At 38.8% G+C, this 21,270-nt stretch overlaps 1 protein-coding gene across 1 annotated transcript; it reads right to left on the bottom strand.

Annotated features, from left to right (window-relative positions):
- Window positions 1–613: 613 nt before the first annotated feature.
- LOC136263755 (putative phosphatidylglycerol/phosphatidylinositol transfer protein 2) lies at window positions 614–19,537 on the bottom strand. The gene is made up of 5 exons (XM_066058391.1): window positions 19,325–19,537; window positions 16,464–16,562; window positions 14,012–14,137; window positions 8,648–8,703; window positions 614–789 (listed from the first exon to the last, which is right to left on the bottom strand). Exons 1-5 carry the CDS (start codon window positions 19,443–19,445, stop codon window positions 703–705), a joined length of 489 nt encoding a protein of 162 aa, XP_065914463.1. The 5' UTR covers window positions 19,446–19,537; the 3' UTR covers window positions 614–702.
- Window positions 19,538–21,270: the final 1,733 nt, after the last annotated feature.

Below are 21,270 nucleotides of genomic sequence, written 5' to 3' on the forward strand. Positions count from 1 at the left end.
AGGTATATTTGCAATTTGTACTGTAGTTATAATTACGTGTATAAAATAGTAAGTCAGGCATGCATGTGTATCTTTCATTATTTGTGACACGAATTTCCATTTATTTGAATCCACCAGATTTTGAAATAAATTATACATTGTATAAAATTTAAAACCTCGAAATTCAGATTTTGCCTCTACTTTAAAAATAACCCACTATATGGTAGCACTAATGTTGTTTCTATGCAAGCCAATTCAATCCCCAGACAAGCATAATATGATAAAATAAAATCATTTATGCATACTGTATACAAGAAATTTAAACTGTGGCAGTATAAAACATTGGCAAATATTATTGTTTTTTTAATTCGCCAAAGTTTTTCTGCCAAAGATTATTTCCAGTCACTGGTAGCTATATGCCACTATGCAAGTGATACATGATGACAAAACATGTAACATTTTTTTGGCAGTTGGATTGCCATCAAAGTTTTATACTATCACAGTTTCCCACTATTCGGTACGCTAGCTGAGGTATATGTTCAAACAATCTATTAGATCAAACACTTATTCTAATGAAGTGCACACTTTAATATTCTAATTGAGCACAGAGCAGTCACTTTGGGCACTGAAATAATTGACATTTAGATAATCCAATTGTGTATTATGCAAATAATACAAATTAAACTACTGCAGTGTTTTAAGTTGTCCAAACACAATTGTCAGTTAAAGATAAACTATGCAGTAGCCAGTGAGACAGAACAGAACATTCTGGTTTGCATCGGTAGCGTTAACCATTCCAGCATATCTACCCTGAAACAAAATCAACCAATAATATCAAAAGAATTTCACTGACAAGAAAACTGTAGAGGTGTGCAATAACATTAATGTATATATAAAGAACTTTGCGTGGGAGTATCAAAGCAAAAAAGTGTTCTATATTGGGCAGTTATAGAACACTTTAATAGACCACAGTTCTATATCAGGTAGTTATAGAACTGTTAGGTCTATTTTGTAGGCTGATAGCCTGACTGTGCTGGCTGACTAGTCAACCCAACCAGTAAGAGCAAAACCACTGGATTTAATTTATAGACACACTTGAAGATTTCAATGGTGGTTAGCAGCAGTGAACGTTCTTAGTACGTTTTGCTCACATAAATGGATGAGTCCTAGGAATATCACGTAAATATGCTTATTAAAGTACCACAATCAAAAACTTTTGGTATTGAGAAGATGGACTAGACTCACAAAACGACTACTGAAGGCGCAGCACTGTGCAACGCAAGCGAAACACAAGTGCAATGCCTATTCTACCGATGATAACACTCCTCCATGAGTTTCTAATTGTTTCGTGTGTCTTGTGTGCGCCTCAAGTTGACAGTTCTCTACACCAGATAAAGCACTGCCTTTCGCTTGTGCCATACGGGAAATATAACACTCAAAGAATGGTATCGAGACGAAATATAGCACTCGGCTTTGCCTCGTGCTATATTTGTCTCTTGCCCACTCTTTTCATGCTATATTTCCCATATAGCACTCGCGGCAGTGCTTTATCTAATATAAATATATATATATATCAAGAGTTCCTTTTCAACTTGTGTATCTCAATTTATAACAAATACAGAATAGAGTTAACTGGGAACTGTGATGTTCTAGTGTCGCACAGTGGAGGGATTCGAAGGATCACACTTACAAGCAACAATCACTGAAATGATTATAACAATATGGCTACCACGCATGTGTACAACATCTTACATCATACTAACATTACATCATATATATCTACAATACCTCCACTCTTAAGCTTTGTACACAGCAGTAAAACAAACCAAAAAAATTACAATGCATAATCATAATAACTGTACAACTGATCAAAAAAAAATTAATATATAGAAAAGTCAGTCAGTTTTATAACGTTTTGGTGTTTGTCTCATTCTTACTGGATTCCTTCTAACCGTGGATGCTGGTATGTTATCATTCTAACTTGGTTTAATTTGTGGAGCACTGACAGGAGCTACTGGTGAGTTCTCAACCACTTCAGAATTAGGTGAGCCAACTGAATTGTCTGTATCGATGTCTAGGCTTGTCACTACTGGTGCTGACATGAGTACTGTCTCATCACTACGCATTTCCTCTAGGTAATGTAACTGATTTGAGTGACGCTTCCAAAACTGTCCACTATCTAACTGCACCAGAAAATTAAGCATACCCAACTGCTTGACTATTACTCCCAGCACCCAGGTAGGCCCATCCCTAAAATTCTTATCCATTATATGCTGCCCTATCACAAATCTAGCCACTTTAGCTTTCTTATCATAATTTGCCTTTTGCAGTCCTTGATACAGAACACTCCACATCAGGGTGTATCAGATCGAGGCGTGTTTGCAACATCCGATTCATAAAGAGTTCAGCTGGTGTTGTATTGGTGGTTGAATGAGAGGTTGTTCTATAGGACAACATAAAACTAGCAAGTTGCTGTGGTTTTGTTGCATCCTTACGATTGCTTGTAATCATGGCCTTCTTAAATGTTTGTACTAACCTCTCCACAGCACCGTTTGATGCTGGATGATATGGCGAGGTTCTTATGTGTTTGATGCCATTCATCTTCATAAAAGAGTCAAACTCTTGTGACACAAACTGTGGGCCATTATCTGACACCAATTGCTCTGGAAAGCCACAGGAAGAAAACAATCTTCTTAATTCTTCAATGATTTTGGTTGCTGTGGTGCTGGACATTTCTATGATTCTGGCCACTTTGAGTGGGCATCAACTATAAGCAAATACATTCGGCTTAAAAATGGTCCAACAAAATTTACATGTATTCTTCTCCAAGGCTTTGTAGGCCACAACCATGGATGCAGTGGTGCTGGTGGTGCTGTATTTCATATGGACTGGCAGGGTACACAAGATTTTATCAATGATTCAACATCAGAATCTAGTCCCGACCACCACACATGGCTACGAACCTTATTTTTCATTCTTACTATTCCCGGGTGGGCTGTGTGCAATTCCTTCAGCACACGCTTCTGTAGCTTATCTGGTATAATGACACGGATCCCCCACAGCAGGCATCCTCCTTCTATGGTAATTTCCTGGTGTTTATTGAATAAGCCTGTAAACTGTCACTCACTATTGCTGGCAAACCATTCTTTGTAAACTGCATTACCCTACTTAGTACAGGGTCCTTCATAGTAGCTGTGCATTCCTGCTGAGCTGATACAGGCAAGCAGTTAATCTGTGCAATGTTGAACAGGGTGGCTTCAACATCAACAACTGCATCCTCAGTATATACTGCTTCCTGCTGGCAGATGCGAAAGACCATCAGCATTCCCATGTTTTTGGGTGGGTTTAAACTGAATATCATAGTTGTAGCCAACAAGGAGCAAGGCCTAACGTTGCAGTCGTGCAGCTGCAGATAAGGGTATACCTTTAGTAGGTCCCAACAAAGACAGCAAAGGCTTATGATCGGTTACTAGTGTAAACCTACGCCCATACAAATATGCATGAAACGTCTGTACTCCAAATATTAAAGCCAAAGCTTCTTTGTCCATTTGTGCATAGGTTTTCTCAGCTTCGGGAGGCAAAGGCAATGGGACGTTCACTGCCATCATTATAAGTGTGTGAGATGACTGCCCCAATTCTGCATGCCGACGCATCAGCAGCTAGCTTGAGGGGGCGGGAGGGGTCATAATGTGCTAACACTGGGGCTTGTGTTAACCTTTGTTTTGCTTCTCCAAACGACTTATTACATTTGTCATCCCTACACCATTTCACATTGACTTTTACCAATTTGTACAAGGGGTGTAGCAAGCCAGACAAATTCTGTATGAATTTACCATAAGGTGGTGGTATACTGGAAGCCACTGAAATTACGAAAATATGCATACTCTCCTAAAGTTAATTCTAGTACACAGACCTCACAGGTTACACACACAAGTCAAATTGCAATTGAAGAAGTAATGTACCCTCTACTACTGGCTACTAGTTCAGAGAAGTGGGATCTTTACTTATGGACTTACGCCACAGGTAAAATGCACCTTCGAAATAACCACTTGGTGTCAAATTTCAACGAAGGGAGCACTACAGATCTATGATCACCACTCTGTACATTAGTATGGGCTACTAGCTAGTGCCCAGTAACAGAGAAGACTAGGTAGCTTTCAACACACAAGAGTTATTAACCATTATAATTTTTGTGGCATCGCAAAGTTGCAAAAACATCATGAATATTACTCACAACAGCACTAGAAACCATTTCTTTACACTACTGGTCACTACGCCTATGTATACTACACAACCTAACACAAATACAGAGGTCTAACTCACTAGTATGCTAGTGATGCACTGATACCGATACTAGTATCGGTATCAGCCCTATTTTGGCGGTATCGGACTTGTATCAGTAAAGCTATAAATGCCCGATACCAACCGACTTTAAATGACATCATTTAATTACTTATCAAGATGGTGGCGTACATAGTGCATTGACGGGGTTGAGCAAAAGCTGATATAAGGTATGAATTCCTTTAAAAGAAGCCAGCTACTAGCATCATTAGTACAGTGGAAACTGAAGTAACACTCACTGAAGCTGCTATAAAATGGATCAAAACAGCAGTAAATGCACCAGAATATAACAACAGGTAAGTGTGAAGCCATGTAAGGCTGGTATCACATGCCAGTCTCCACTTTTGAAAAGATTATGCTAACCTTGAAACTTATATTGCAATTTCGCACAAGACAACAAACTGCTCACCTTCAAACTATACTTGCATCGATGCAGAGAGATGCCTTGAAGTCCCGGGCGATTGTAATGCTGAATTCTGAACAGTGCTAGATGGCAATTTGACTTTTAAAGGGCCATATTTTCGTCGTAATCCAACTTAAATCGTCCTCCGATCAAAAAACACACAGCAGATTCGAATTTAGCGTATACGGTTTTCCCAGGAACACGTTTTTGTCCTCATCAGCCACAGATTCATGCGGAAACACTCAGAAACTTTGGCTATCACCGGTGCCATATTCTTCCAATTAGAATTACGTATGCAATTATTTGTATGGGCTCCCTATGGGGATTTTTATTTCTCAAACTTTGATTTGACATATTTCAATAAATACTGCATGGATTTTAATCCAGTAAAGTGCAGTACGAAGTACGAAGCATTGACTACCATTAACTGGAACGGCAGCTTGTGAAACATTTATTGAAGGTGTGTAATTTAAGTAGCAAAAATATGTGTGAAAAATTGGTTGGTTGGAAATTGCTATTGATAGCCACAAAACCAGTAAACTGTAGTTGATGGTATTAGCAAATGAGTTTAGTAAGCTAAATCACTAGCTGTTTCTTGTGAGAAATGCCTGTGAGACAAAGTATCGGTATTGGCCATTTCCGGCCTCAAATGTATCAGTATCAGATCGGTAGTGAAAAAGTGGTATCGGTGCATCACTATAGTATACTAGAGAAAACTGATGCCAAAAAACTATCCTCATTATTTGGGATACCATACTAAAACCACAAATTACCCTTGCCGCAAAAATTCCACGCAAAGGATACGAATCCTAAGTTCCTATACTACTCTACTTACTTTTGTGAATGTCTTCTTTGCTACTATACATTAAACAATGATGAATTTCTTCTTACAACAAAGCCACGCGCTTTAACGTGCAGCGTAGATTATTATTACGTAAGTGTAATCGCGTGATCTAATACAACAAATTATTGTGGTAATATTATGGCTTCACTTCATAAGGCTTCCCATTAGATGGGTTTCCGGTACATCCCCACCATAACACTGGACCAGCCCCAAAAATGACCACAACTGTTTAACATTCTTAAGGATTGGCGCCTCTGCAATTGCTCCAACTTTATCAGGTGTAGTGTGTACCTCCTTAGCATCTATACGGTGCCCTAGATACTTTACTGACTCTTGCATGATTGCACATTTTGACTTCTTGAGTGTCAGCCCACTAGTCTGCAACCGTTTCAGAACTTCTTCTAAATTTCTACAATGGTCCTCATCATTCTTGCCTGTCACCAATATATCATCAAGGCAACAGATGGTGTTCGGAATGTCCTGAAGCATAGTGTCCATTATCCTCTGAAATAAGGACAGGGCCGACGCTACACCAAATGGCAACCTTGCATATTGGTATAGACCCTTCACTGTGTTAATTGTCACATATTTACGTGAATTCTGATCTATAGGGCACTTGTTGGTAGGCCTGACTTAAATCTAACTTGGTAAACTTTTGGCCTCCAGCTAATCAACTCATCAGGTCTTCAGGCCTTGGTAATGGATACTTGTCTACCAATAGCTGTGGGTTTATTGTTGCCTTGTAATCCACACACAACCGCAGTTTCCAATCTCCCTTAGGCACTGGGACTATTGGGGCTGCCCAGTCAGAATGCTCCACCTTCTCAATAATCCCAGCAGACTCTAGCCTATCTAGCTCATGTTCTAAAAGCTCTCGTATTGCATATGGTACAGGTCTGGGTTTAAAAAATTTAAGAGTGGTGTTAGGCTTAACATGCAGCGTTACTGTAGCTGTCTTAAGCCTACCTAGGACCTCAGCAAAAACCTCCTTGTACTTCTGGAAATGCCCTTCTAAATTGCTCTGGCCATCTTTTATGGCCATAGCTGCTATTGACTTCCAATCTAACCGGATATGTTTCAACCAGTTCCGACCCAACAAACACGCACCATTACCACTCACTACATACAATGTAAATGTACCTTGTTGATCACCATATTTTACATCAACCTGAGTTTCACCCTGTACCTGCACTTGATTCCCAGTATACGATTTTAGCAATACTGATGAAGGTTGTAGTACTAGGTTGGGAAACATTTTCCTGTACACTTCCTGAGATACAATTGTCACCAGTCCACTTCGAATATCACTGGGCTGCCATTGATCACTAGTTTTACTGTAAATGGTGGGTGTGACTTCTCCCTGACTTTAAAAATTGGAACTTCATCCACTTCCACTTGGTCTTCTGAAAGAAATTCTTTGTCTAACCACTTTGCTGTCTTTGGGCTTGCTGTTTTCCGTTCAGTAAACTTCTTGGTGTGGCACATTTTTGCGAGATGCCCAGTTTTCTTGCACTTATGACACTAGCTCTCCCTAAAACAGCAGTCCCTTGCTGCATAGTTTGTACCACCACACCTGTAGTACTGTCCTGACTGGACTAATACTTTCCTTGTTGCTTGCTGTGACCCTTTCTGTGCTTGAACCTTCATCACTGCTTGCTGAGGTTCTGGATTAATCTCTTGTGAATTCTTCTCTGCTGCTTCAACACTCTGTGCTATTTCAATAGCTTTGGTTAGGGTCAGCCTTGGTTCAGTTAACAGTTTCTTGCAAGTGGGCTCGTGTCATAGCCCACACACCAATCGATCCTTCAATGCCTGCTTGAGATAGTTGTTGAACTCATGAGTAGATGCCAGGCGTCTTAACTCTGCCACGTACTCTGCGATACTTTCGCCTACTGCTTGCTGACGTCTGTGGAAATGATACCGCTCAGCAATTATTATGGGTTGAGGCTGAAAATTTTTCTTCAAAATTTCGGACAGTTCGTGAAATGACATCATGTGGCTTGGCAGGAGATACCAGGCTAGTTAACAGTATGTGTCCCCTCTAATTGCAGTCAACAGCACTGGTACTTGTTTTACTGCGATGACACCATTAACTTCAAAGTACAGTGACACGCGGTCCAAGTAATCTAAGACTTTCTCTTTGTCCGGTCGAAATTCTGTCAGACGACCAACAGAAGTTGCCATCTTTTATCCTCGTCGCCAGTTGTGATGTTCTAGTGTCGCACAGTGGAGGGATTCGAAGGATTACACTTACGTACAAGCAACAATCACTGAAATGATTATAACAATATGGCTACCACGCATGTGTACAACATCTTACATCATACTAACATTACATCATATATATCTACAACAGGAACAACTGCCAATAATGTAAGTTTATTTATCTAGATATCAGTAAACTTACTTGCATACCAAAGATTATCAGGTAGTGCCAACACCTTGAACTCTCTCACCACTTTGGCACAGTGCTAACATTTTAACATTTTTTGCTTCTTTGCATTCTTGTAAATATAATTTGTTCACTTTACTGGTATCTCGATAAACTTTACACAATATCTCAGTAATCATATATATCTCACAGCTCTAATAAATTAGAGCTTCTTATATACATAGGTACTAGTCATGAATGTTGGTTGATATAACTATGTAGAGTTTTCTCATTACATAACTAATTGTGGGGCTATATAGAACACCAAGATATTTATCTTCATTTCAGTCTTTTATGAGACTGCACTTTATTTATTTAGAACATGACATGCATAGTATGCTTTGATCTTTTAATGAGGTCTCCAAGAAACTTCCTGGCATTTTAGAAACCTGTTATGAAAACTTGTTTTTGATTGTGGGTTTCAAAAAATATAATACAGTTGAAATTAAATACCGAGCCATGTTCTAAGTTGGTTAGGAACCACGCCCTTGGTTCTTCACAGTTCATAATTTTAGAAACCTCAGTTTTGCTTCGGTTTCTAAAACTATGAAGAACCTTGGGCTGGGTTCCTAATCTATACATAGCACATATACAACTAAGAGTACAATTATAAACATCATTATACGTATCCTGTACTATACAAACTTACTGGTGGAATTTTATAACTAGGAGGAACATGGGTGACAATTGTAAACCCAAATGGACCTGTAAAATATAGACATGTTGATGCATGTGATGTTTCTGCATACTGGCATGTTTATACTACATAATTATAATAAATGTAACACTTTCACATCTCAGATCAAAGGAGCCGCCTGGGCTACATTCACAATGTAGCCACACAATGTAGCCAACTTGTCAACTTGCCTGGGCTACATCTGAATGTACGTATAGCTTGGGCTACAACTGGACAGCAATGATATAGATCAAGGTCAAAATGAATTGTGGGGATAGAATGACTAGTATGGATTTGGCTGGCCATGAAACCACTCAGACAGAAAGCATTTTGTTATCCTTGCTACCCTACGAGTTGAAAAACGTTGGGCTAAGGTGAGAACTTGTACTATAACAAGTATTTCCACATGTTTTCGAATACAGACCACACCACATTGCTGATAACACAAAATTACCATTCAACATGAAATAAGCACTCTACAAGCAATCATACCCACCTAGGCTTTTAGTAAACTCTGCCATAAACAAGTTAATTAAAACATTAAAATCATGTAACCAAAATTCTCCATGATATCTCTAGGATTTGTTCATTCATCATAGCCAAATGTAGCCAGAATGTACCTACTGCTGACCCATGCTCAAATCTTTCTCACGCAAGTGTATAATATAATATAATATATTCAGTGGTTACACTCGTATTGCCTTGGGTGAATGATCACCTATGGATCGGTAGTGTTACATATTAGCTGTAACATGGAGTATTCGAGCTTTAACCTGATTTGTAGTGTGGTGCGTGGGAGATCAGAGGCTGCCGCCAGTGTTACAGATCAGTTGTAAACGGGCAATTGGAAACAGTGGAAATGGAAACTGGAAACGGAAAGTGGAAAACGGAAATGGTTAAATTATCATATAAATTTACCCAGATAAAAACCTTTGTTTAGTGGCCACTTCTTAAAGACCACCTTCTTACAAAGACCACCTCCATACAAAGACCACATTGTAATTACATCTCAAAGATGGCTAAGGCATACTTAATGACCCTATAATACCAATTCGTGGCCACCTTTTATAAGACCACCTTCTTTACACAGACCATTTCTTCACATTGCAATAATAGCCAAGTTCCAAACATCTACTTCATGGTTTTATCAAATGTGAATCCTAGAGTAAAACTCTCACATAGAGTCACCTCTTCACCTTTCATAAAGACCACCTCTGTAAAAAGACCACATGTAATTAGGTAATGACTCATAGAAAGGAGTCATAGTTTGGTATACACTTCACTCAAGTGATCTGGCTATCTGTTTTGTTTTGGAGTGTGTCATACAAAAATAGTCCATGCAAGTGAAAAATGAGGTCTCATAAGGAGATAATGACCTTAAGAGCCTAACATTTTTAGCTGACCTACTATAGCTGTTTTTAAAATAGATGTTTGGAACTTACCAATTTTTACAATGTGAAGAGGTGGTCTTTGTAAAGAGGGTGGTCTTTATAAAAACTGACCATAAAGTAGTCTGGTGATTAAGTATTTCTTAGCCATTTTGAGATGTAATTGTAATGTGGTCTTTGTATGGAGGTGGTCTTTGTAAAAAGGTGGTCTTTAAGAGGTGGTCAACTAAACAAGAGTTTTACTTAGGGTACATTTATATGATGATTTGACCATTTCTGTTTTCCATTTCCACTTTCCATTTCCAGTTTCCATTTCCACTGTTTCCAATTGCCCGTTGTAAACTGGTTTACAAATAATTGTAATATGGCTAAGTACCTCCTTTTGGCCACACAGTCTGGCCACTAATTAGTTCAAAGACATCAAACAAATACAAACACCAGACAAACACAAGAAGTCACAATACAAGGCAATGAATTTGGCTGATTCAAGGAGATGAATCATTCTGGAACGAATAAACACACAACACTATACTTGTCTGAATGAATGGGAAGCAGTACAACTGAGTTCGTAGCTATCTATATACCAAACGCTCGTTTACCAATAAATTAAGCTAACCAACTTCAACTACACCCACATAAATGATGCAAAGCAGTACAATGGCTGGTGTGACTGGCATCAATGATGGCACCTTGTGCTTGTGCATGGGAAATGCACTACCAATGAATAACCTAGCAAACAATGAATCAACTAACCATCAAGGTGTAATTAGTGAGTAAAATCGTTCCTTGAATACAGCACTCAGTGATAGCCAACATTAGCCTTGCCTTCTCGTGTTACAAATGGGCACCTTTGATCTGCACATGCCCCATACCACTAATCAGTTATAACACACCCATTTGGTTTGTATCTGATTTGTAAACATTTCACCCTTGGGCCTGCAGCCCTTGGGTGTCATGTTTACAAATCAGATACTGTAAAGTTTGGTTGTTAAGCGCATGCGCTTATAATTTTTGGAGAAAATTTTTTTTGTAAAAATCATACTATCTGTTATGTGCATACGCCTAATAAATAATTGTGGTGAGTGTAACATGGAATCACCACATTGTGAGAGTAGTTAATAGTCGCGACTCCAGTGTGTAAGAATATTTGACTCCATTTCTTGGTGAAATCCTTCGTGATAAACAAGATTATCACTATCCAGATGACTCATTTGCTGTATACATAGCGAAGGGAGACCTCAAGGGAGACGTAAGCGCTTGAGGAGACATTAATTTTTCAGTACTTTCAGCTTTTCTTGACGTTTCTTGCTGCGTGTAGCTTTATTGTTGCATTTTCCCATGTGCGCTTATCATCTATGGTTAATTACAAGAAATGTGTATACACTTAACAAAAAAATATGTGCTTAACAGATGCATGCGCTTAACAACCCGACTCTACGGTACATACCTCATGGGTGTGTTACAACTATAACATGAATGCCCTCATTCCCATGTTACAACATTTCAATATGTGGGATTGTCAAAGTGCTGTGCTGGGTGATAACTACCATATAGCTAGACAAAGTGATTCTGCTATTGTGCAGTAAGTTAGGAGATGACTAAAATGCAGAAGTAACTAGGAAAACAGATTCGTAAACGGACTGGGATACCTTATTCCAAATTTCTGTTTATCACAGCAAAGCACACTTGATAACTCTAACCAATTAAACCAAGTAATACTTTTTGAATCATATAATTCATTTTACATTATAAAAAAATATTTTTTTCAACTTCTCCAAATCATTCCAGGAAGAGGTATGGACACTTTCATCAGGAGGACTGATTCGATTGACCTGAAGGTCTGCTTGATGACTCAGCAGGAGTAGCGGCTACTGTACTATGCTACATTGTTTCAGGATGGGAACGTCGTTGCACTATGTTACCATTACGAATGAAAATACCACTTTCACCATTTGACCTTCTTCTTTTTAGCTCTTCAACAACTTTTTTATGTCTTTCTCTTTCCAGTTTAGTCATATCCAGAGCAATAAACACCTGTTTAAATTCTGTTGACAGCCGTAGTCTGAGAGCGACAGACAACAAGCATGCTCTGTCATCTTCGGTTTCTACTCCTACCAACAAAGGGCGATGTTTGCTCTCAACCCTCTTTCCAAGTCGAAAAGTTTTGGTAATTTTTAATTCAACATCAGTAATTTCTTTACACATTTCAGTAAACTTAACCTTGTCAGCAGCTCGTTCCGTTTTTTTCGGGAAGGTTGTAAACAATAATATTTCTCTTGCGTCGGTCACGTTCAGCAATTTCATTAGCTACATCAAAGGTAGATGAAGCTGCATCAGAGTCACTCAGGGACGAAGTTGACTTGGTTGTCAAATCAGACGAAGCCACTTGCAACTGTTCCTGAAGTGTAGTGTTCTGAGTACACAGATCTTTGACTTCGGTTGCAAGGTTAGAAGTAATTGTTTGAAGAGTTGTTAGTTCTGCTTTCAGTCCCTGAAGGGTGGAGGTTTGCATATCACTGATTGATTTCTCAATGGTTGAGACTCTTGAGTCTACGAGCGAAAAACCGTCATAAGACTTGAATGCTTCTGGAAGTGCTTCTAGACAGGGGGTACAGAAAAACACAACATTTCTAGTAGCGTTACCAATTAGAATACACTGCTCTTCACTTAGCTTTGCACACTTCGCGTGCAGACGAGCCTCACACCATATACACTCCATAACACTATCTGTAGCTGGGTTCAGCAAAGTGCACAGTCCTCGTCTCTAATCCTTTTGCCGTCTTTATTAGGTGGTGAACTGGCAGTTCGCTTAAGGGTTTCCATCACTCCAATTAACGCATCCCGGGCAAAACTAGCAAAAGCACGCACAAAAACAATAGTTCTGACGAGACGATGCTGCTACCTTAACATGTACTGTTAGTAGACACAAAAATAACCACGGTACCACAGTCTTTTAAGTTGGGGAAGAAGAGCAACTTGATAAGCTGTCATCGAATGGTCACGTGATTCCGATCTAAAAACCACACTAATCACCCCTTAAGGCCATAATGGAAAACATTACTAATCATTTGAATAAAACAAAACCAACAATTAAAATTTTGTAACTGGAGATACAACCCACAATCGAAACTGGTTTTTTGAAGAACTCTTAAGAAAAAGGAAGTTATACTCTCTAGGAACAAAGTTGAACAATAGATATAGTTACGTAGACATTATTTCCATTATGGTATCTTGAGAACAGTGGGGATATAACACTTCTTATTGTCGTTTTACTGTGATTTAATATTGAGCACTACTCCAGCTTGTTTCAGTACTTTTATTGATATGCTATGGTCCCTACTCTAGTTGAAAATTCTAAACTTTTTATAGCAATGGACAACTTTATGAAGCAGCAGTGTCCAAATATGATTCGTCTTTGTCTGAGGTTGGTGTAATGGCATTGTACTGTATGGTATACAAGAGCCAAAAAGACTGACAAGAGGGAGGATTATTCCGAGATAGAACAATGGAGCCAGGAGTTAATGGAAAAGGTTGCTTCTTCACCGTATGCTGCTGGAACTGATGACCAGGCCAAAAATCAATCTGTTTCTTGCGAGGCTTTTTGACATTCGTTACAAACCATCAAAGTAGTATTATAGTGTCACTGTGTGAAGGACCAATTATGTTGTCTCTGACACACACACGCACCACACACACAAACACACACACACACACACACACACACACGCACACACACACACACACACACACACCACACAAACACACCACACACACACTACACACAAATACACACACAACACACACACACACACACACACACACACACTACACACACCACGTACAAGTGTTTTTATGAAAGCAATTTCAGTAAGCCAGGGGTGCACATATAGCAGGTCACAGGCCAGCTATAGGCATACACCTGGTTTAACATGTAGTACTAGTGGCATACCTGGACTAACTGGACAAGTATGGTTAACGTCTGGCAGGAGAGTACACAGATCATAGGTTTCATTTTTCACTAAACGTGTGGCAAAGAAAAACTGTGCATTAAGTTCTCCTTTATCAATTGGTTCAGCTATTAAAAATAACAAGATAATAACGAAATGCACTTAAACAAACACACACCGATACATAAAACACATTAGTAGAAGTTGAAAACCAAATATGTATGCATGTATGTTATGCATGTAGAAAAAATCAAAATTGAAAATTACTTTTGTATTCATAATAATATGAAGTGGAAAATATTAACTTCAAAATGGAGGCAGACCACAATTGAAGTCCAGACATGAAACTACAGGGCTGTGCTGGCCTCTTAGTGGCTGATATGAAGCAATATCAACAAAAAAATTGTTTGGCCAACATTATCAGGTCATCCACCTGATTCTTGCCAAGCCAGGCTCTTCACAAGGCCTGAAACCACCATTCAAGCTCTCCACACCACCCAGAAAAGATGTCAGTAAAACCAACCTCGAGTAGCTGGAGTAGTACTGAGGGTCAAAACTAGTAGTATAATAGTGTAACTATCCACTGGTGGTGTTAGTTTGATTTTTTCTGATGTGCGATTTGTAAAATCTGGTCACATATGCAATGAAAATCACTTTTACAGAATAGCCTAGTTACTTCAAATCCAGTGTTAAAAACAAGAAAACAACTAACAGACAGCGGATATAGATTTGTTAAACAATTGCCAAAACCAAATTTTTGGTCTGCCTGCCTGCTTGCTTGCCTGCCTGCCCTGCCTACCTGCCTGCCCTACCTACCTGATCACAGTCGCAAGGCTGGAGGCCAAACAAAGCAGCGCATGGCCATCATTTTATGCCACAATAACACACTCACTGGTGGCATTTTCCTTTAAATATCTGCATTTTGTACCTTGCCTTTCCTCATGGTCACCTTCTCCGCATTGAATATACCACGGGACTAATTTTCTGCATCAACACTTTGCTTAGAGAAGTGTATTTAAATGCTACAAAAACTACTTGAGGTGCTTAGGCTACTGTAGGTGGAGAAGGTAGCTGTACTAATAAAAGAACGCTGGTCTGACCATGCATGCCCCTAACAATCAGAACATGCTGCCTCACACTTAGCGATCAGAGCATGTCAACCATGCCCCTTAACACATACGTAGTTGCATGGTTTTGCTGTAGAAAACTGGACATGAAAAACTAAACCCTTAATCTATTGCATAGCTCACTCGAGGCAAGCAGCAGGGAGATCAAGATACACATGTATACCATAGTACGACATAGCTATAATGAGAGAAAATCCCTACTTTGCATTGGACAGGAAGTTTCACTACTTTTTATCACTCGAACCCTGCTTCATTTTAAATGCAATAGTTTATAATGTAACAAGAGGAAAAGAAGTGTAAACATTTTTTAAAAATTATTTGCTACAGTTAAAAGAACACAGAGACAGACAGACATGTGTTCATTTGGAATGCCCATAACCAGTCAATTTAAAGTGTTTCATATCTTTGAACTTTAAAGTTATGAGCAAACTGTACACATTATAGAACTCGTAAGTCTTTTTGTTAATACTTTATGGCATTGTGATATACAGTGTGCTTAACATAAGAGACTCTCAAGAGAAAATGTGGTATATTAATAAGTAGGGTAGAAATACCGAGCTTTAGATTGTGGGATTTGAGTTTAGAGGTTTAGCTAGGCTGAGTGTGGTTGCAAAGTTTCGATTACTTGATTATTAATAACTTATGTTCTATGACGGATGATCACTAAATGTATATTTCTACCAACCACATGGCAGCCATTGAACAGTCCATGGAACAATAGAACTAAGACTGCTACATTGAAATAATTAGTAACTTTTAGTCCTAAGTATTTTACTTAATATAGTAACTTACATCCTTTCTCAATAGTATTGTAGGCATAATGCAGTACAAACTTAAATACTCAATCCCACAATCATAAGTTTACTACTGAGCTTAATGACATAGGAATAATATTCTGAGAGCTATTAGCCAATCAATCATCAGTTGCTAGTGTATAAAACAATAGGGTGAGTGCTTGTTAGTTCTTTTACCTACTGTATTAGTGAGTGCACCCTCAGTGGTGTATCACTTATACTGCAACTACTCAAGATTTGCTAACTTTTAGCCCTAGGGTCACAGGTATCACCAAATTCATTGCAGCCATGCATTACATACATCATAAATGTAAAAGATCAAAGCAAGATATCAATATGATATATTATATTTGAAGCTATCAAGTCAATAAATCAGGTATCTCATTATAGTTTTCAACATCCTTAAATTTTAATGGCTAGATTTTTGTGGTGAAAGAAACAAAATCTTCAGTCGACAAGAACAATTAATTTAATTATATCTTTTCACTATAAATTACATGTACTACTATCACTTATACACAAAACAATCTTACTGAGAGTTCCCATAAAATGGATGGTGACATTTTTGTTTGCTTGAGGTGGGTCTGGAGCATAACTCACAGTGACGTTCTGTATTTTGTCACTTGAAGTACCTGCAAAATGTATACACAGATGATGATATAGATGAACGGTGTCACTGTAAATTGAAAAGTGCTACCTATATAACAAGGTAGCAACTTGTCTAAATAAATTGCAGCTGATGCTGCAGATGTGGATGATGATTATATCTTCATATCCATACATTCACAAAACTTAAAAGAAAAAGAAAAGCCTTTGGTTACAATTGACAATGACATAGTAATATTGTTGATCAAGAAACTGGAATTCACAATTATATACATCAAAATGGCAGTATTTCAGGATACCAATTCAATTATTCCAGATGCAGTCAATTACAGACACCTTTTATAATTTTTAATAGGTTTAAACATCGTGTGAGACACTGTCATAGGAAAACATGGAGAAAAGGTGGATTGGCCATGCAAGACTGCTTGCAGGGGTACCTAGTATAAGGCCAACATTTCTTGTTTCCTGTCACCCACTTGCATGCTACTTTGCCTGGTAATTATTGTTGTAATTAAGATTTAAGATTATTTAGAAATACAAATAATTTTTGTGTTGAAGATTGAGATACTCTAATAGAGCAGTCAGCAACTCTAATATAACTCTCAGTTATCTATTATTTATTTGCTGGGAGGCATTTCACTAGTTTCAAACTCCTCTAAACAGTTTTACTTTGTTACTAAATTCCTTGGAAAGTGCTTTGATGCACGTATGAAAAGCCACAGCCCTTTGAAATATCTAGCCTGTTGTTTGAAACAAGTTGGTACATTGATTTTGAAGACTCACAAAAATAATGAAATTTTAGCATTAATAATAATAACCACCGCCTCACTACCTGATTACTATCAAGGTGACAGGAAACAAGGAATCTTATTAAGTTGGCCTAAGTATAGAATATTTGTGAAGTGTATAAATTCCAAGAAGAGTTGTATCCGTGTGGGTCCCCGGGTCTACTGTTTTTAATACCTATACAAGCCAAAAAATGGGTACGTATAGACAGTGGACCCAGAGACCAGGGATCCAACCTGGGGACCCAACTTTTCATGGGATTTTACATACTTCGCAAAGTTTATATACATTCTGTACTGTTACTAGACACCTCTGCTAGTCACAGTGGCTAATCTCACATGGCCAATCCACTTTCTGTCTGTTGCAATTTAATAACAAGTTCCTCTAAAAATTGCCTACATGTACAGTAGGCTACTCATGTTGCACAATGAGCACACTAGTCTATTATGTCACCAGTTAATAAAGTTCAGTGCACATGAAAATGGCTTCAGTGAAGTGGTCACTGTAAAGTACACTAGCAGCTTGATAAACAGACTTTGTGCCATGTAGCACACAAAGACAACAACCTGTTAGAAACATGCAAGCTCTTAGTTACTGAAGGTATGAAGAATAAGTGGCCTATGGGGCATTTACAATTTCTCAGTAAGTATTGTGCAAGGAACCCTCATAGGACAGATAAAGAGTGATCTAGGCTATTTAAGACTAGCCACTGTGACTTGAAAGGTATCTCGTACAAGGATAGCATGTAAAAACATCGCGTGAAGTATTGAAAATTCCACAAAACGTAGGGTCCCTGGATCCACTGTTTTATACCTACCCCCAAAAAAACCATTGTTAGGAATCATGTGACTTCGTAAATATGCACCTGTCAATGTCATACCCCACCTACCCCAGAGGTGGAAGCTTGCAAAAGCCAGATGACAAATTTCCCACCCTTGAGGACAACCTCGAGTTACAAATCCCCTAATTTGTACTATTTATGCACCTATTAATGTCATACCCCACCCCCACGTAGGGTGGGGGAATACAGGAGATCTGACAAAGTCTAGTGTCAAATTCCCTAGTACTGGGGCCAAGAAGCTTGTCAAAACCCCACTATATCCCCACCTCGAAAGAGGGGTTTCTATAGGGATTTGATTTTATCAAAATAATTTTTGGTGCAGCAAACTTCTGCCATTAAGAGTCCCAGGGTGGGGCAAGATGTAGATGTCAAATCTCCAATAGGTGTATGGGGATTCCTGGGGGTGGGGGTGGGGCTTAACATTGATATATAGGTGCATTACCTCGAAAATCACTAACACATGCTAATGCACCTATCAATATTATTCCCCACCTCCCCTCTGCGGGCATAACAGGGGAAATGGGAAAAATCAAATTCTCCACCCATGGGGGAACGACTAGTGGTCAAATCTCTATATAGTATGGCTGTAGTACACTTTAGGAAACAGGTTAGTGCTTATGTAGCTTACAAGTTAAACAAACACCTAGAATTTCGAACGGTCAAATGCAGAATTTCAGATCAAATTGGACCAACCCCCCCCCCCCCAGTAAGCCCGGGAGGGGGTTGTGGGGATTAATATCGATAGATGCATAACAACATAGTTTATCTGCGTTGCAAATGCCCCTAACGAGTTAGGGTGACAAATCCCCACCTGGGGGGGGGGGGGGGTAGGTGGGGCGTGACATGGTAGGTGCATAATGCACCTATCAATGTCAAGCCCCACCTACCCCAGGTCGGGCAGAGGTGGGGATTTGCAAATGTTAGATGACAAATTCCCCACCCCTGGGGACAACTTCGAGTTACAAATCCCCTACTAATTCGTATTATTTATCCCGGGAATCACTAACAATATGCATGGCCAATTTTGTGTTGCAAATGCCCCTACCCTGGGGATGAGTTTGGGTGATGAATCCCCTACAAATCCCCGCCCGCTGCCCAACCTGGGGTAGGTGGAGCGTGACATTGATAGGTGCATAACTTTACCGTAAACACCCGACTAACCACAAGAGCTGTGATGACACTGGGCTTCGATCTCAGGATTCTTCATTAACGGATTGGCTGAAATCACAGTAAAGAGTACTGTCAACCAAACGGTGTTACTGTATTTAACCGCGATGAGCATTGCCACTTTAAGGTCAGTCAAGTAGGTCAGTTAAGTAGGTCAGTTTCACGCAGTACAATTTTCCGGGAAAATCCGTGTAGCTAGCTAAACATGCGTGACTTGGGGAGGGTCCAAGTAGCGGAAGTCCACGAAATGCTGGATCCAGTGGAATGGAATGGTGGACTGGGATGGTGGAATGGAATGGAATGGTGGAATGGAATGGAATGGTGGAATGGAATGGAATGGTGGAATGGAACGGTAGTTGGATAATTTCATCCATTTTTATAAGACCACCTTCTACCAAAGACCACCTCTTTATAAAGACCATATTTTAAAATTGCTGCTATCTTGTTGTTTTAGAGTGTATCGCCACAGGATGGTAACATGCCTAGAAAAGTCAGAGTGATATACAGCAATACCCCATGCAAAAATGCTTGGCACATGGCTATACAAAAATGACATGTCCAAAATAACCGACAACTAAATGAGCTAATATCTGTTGAGGCCAAGAAATGAATGTTATAATACCGGCAAATATAATTAAATTTTGGTCCTTTTTTATTGACTCTTGCAGTCTTGCTGCATTCCTAATTGATTCCCCATAACTCTAATTGGCTATTAATTTGGCCACCTTTTTTCTCCTCTACAGTGACTATTGGAAAAGGTAACAATTTACTAGCCAATTAGATTTACAGTGAATTAATCAGGAATACAGTCAGACTGCCTGAGTCAATGATAAAGGATCAATGTTATTGTAAATTATAATTAGTTGCAAGTATTAACATTTATTTCCTGGCCTCACCAGATATTAGCTCCTAGTTTTAGTTGCCAGTTACTTTTAGTTTTGTGGACACATCTTTTTTTTGTACAGCTAGGTTGTTTTGTATGGGTGTATTATTGTATCATAAATCAGATACCACTCTCTGGTTGGCTTTTCTAGGCATAACATGTGTGGGCACACTACATTGATAAGACTGTCCTATAGAGGTACACTCTAAAACAACAATTTAAGTAAAACGGTCTTTATAAAGAGGTGGTCTTTGTTAGAAGGTGGTCTTATAAAGAGGTGACCACTAAGTGAAATTACCTAATTACCATTCCAGTCCACTATTCCATTCCACTGAATCCAGACACTCACCAAATTCAGCTGCTTTTGAGTAGCTACTGTCTGTCTAGACCATTTCATGCCAGTGAATGTTACAAAACTGTAATTTACCAAATTGTTTATCTGTGCCTTTATAGCTACTCTTTGCCCAGTAAAATATAGCAATGTAGCTATGACAATAATGCCATCTACCAAAGAGTACAAACGCTGCATACTTCAATAGGCAGCTTGTATTGCCATTTCCTGTTCATACAGGATATTTAACTCACAGCTGGCTTCAGCATCATGGGGTGTAGTTGATCTGTTGATATGATTATTTAGTTTTATAAGTAGCTACAATTATTTTTTTTGTCTTGCCAGGGCTCCAGTTATTATTACTTTTTTATTACTGATTTGATAACCCTGAGACTAGACTCCTAGCCCCTTGTAATAAACTGCATGTATTTTGTCAAATTATATAATTATATCATCATACAGTATATAATTATTTTCAAACGTTTTCCTGGAGACATGCCCCCAGACTCTTTAGCATATCATATACCACATAAAAGGGCCACTTTCACCCAGTCTAAAGAACGGTCTGGCTATGGGCCTGAGAGTGGTCCTGGCCTATTGTTATCTATTCCAAAGGGTCTTCAACTCACAAAAATCATATACGAAATCTGAGATTGTAATTATTTTAATGAAATATTCAAGTAGACTATTTAAGTATAATTCAATGAATTTTATTTCTGTATCATC

This window comes from Dysidea avara, chromosome 8 (genome assembly GCF_963678975.1).
Source record: "Dysidea avara chromosome 8, odDysAvar1.4, whole genome shotgun sequence".
NCBI classification, from domain to species: Eukaryota; Metazoa; Porifera; class Demospongiae; order Dictyoceratida; family Dysideidae; genus Dysidea; species Dysidea avara.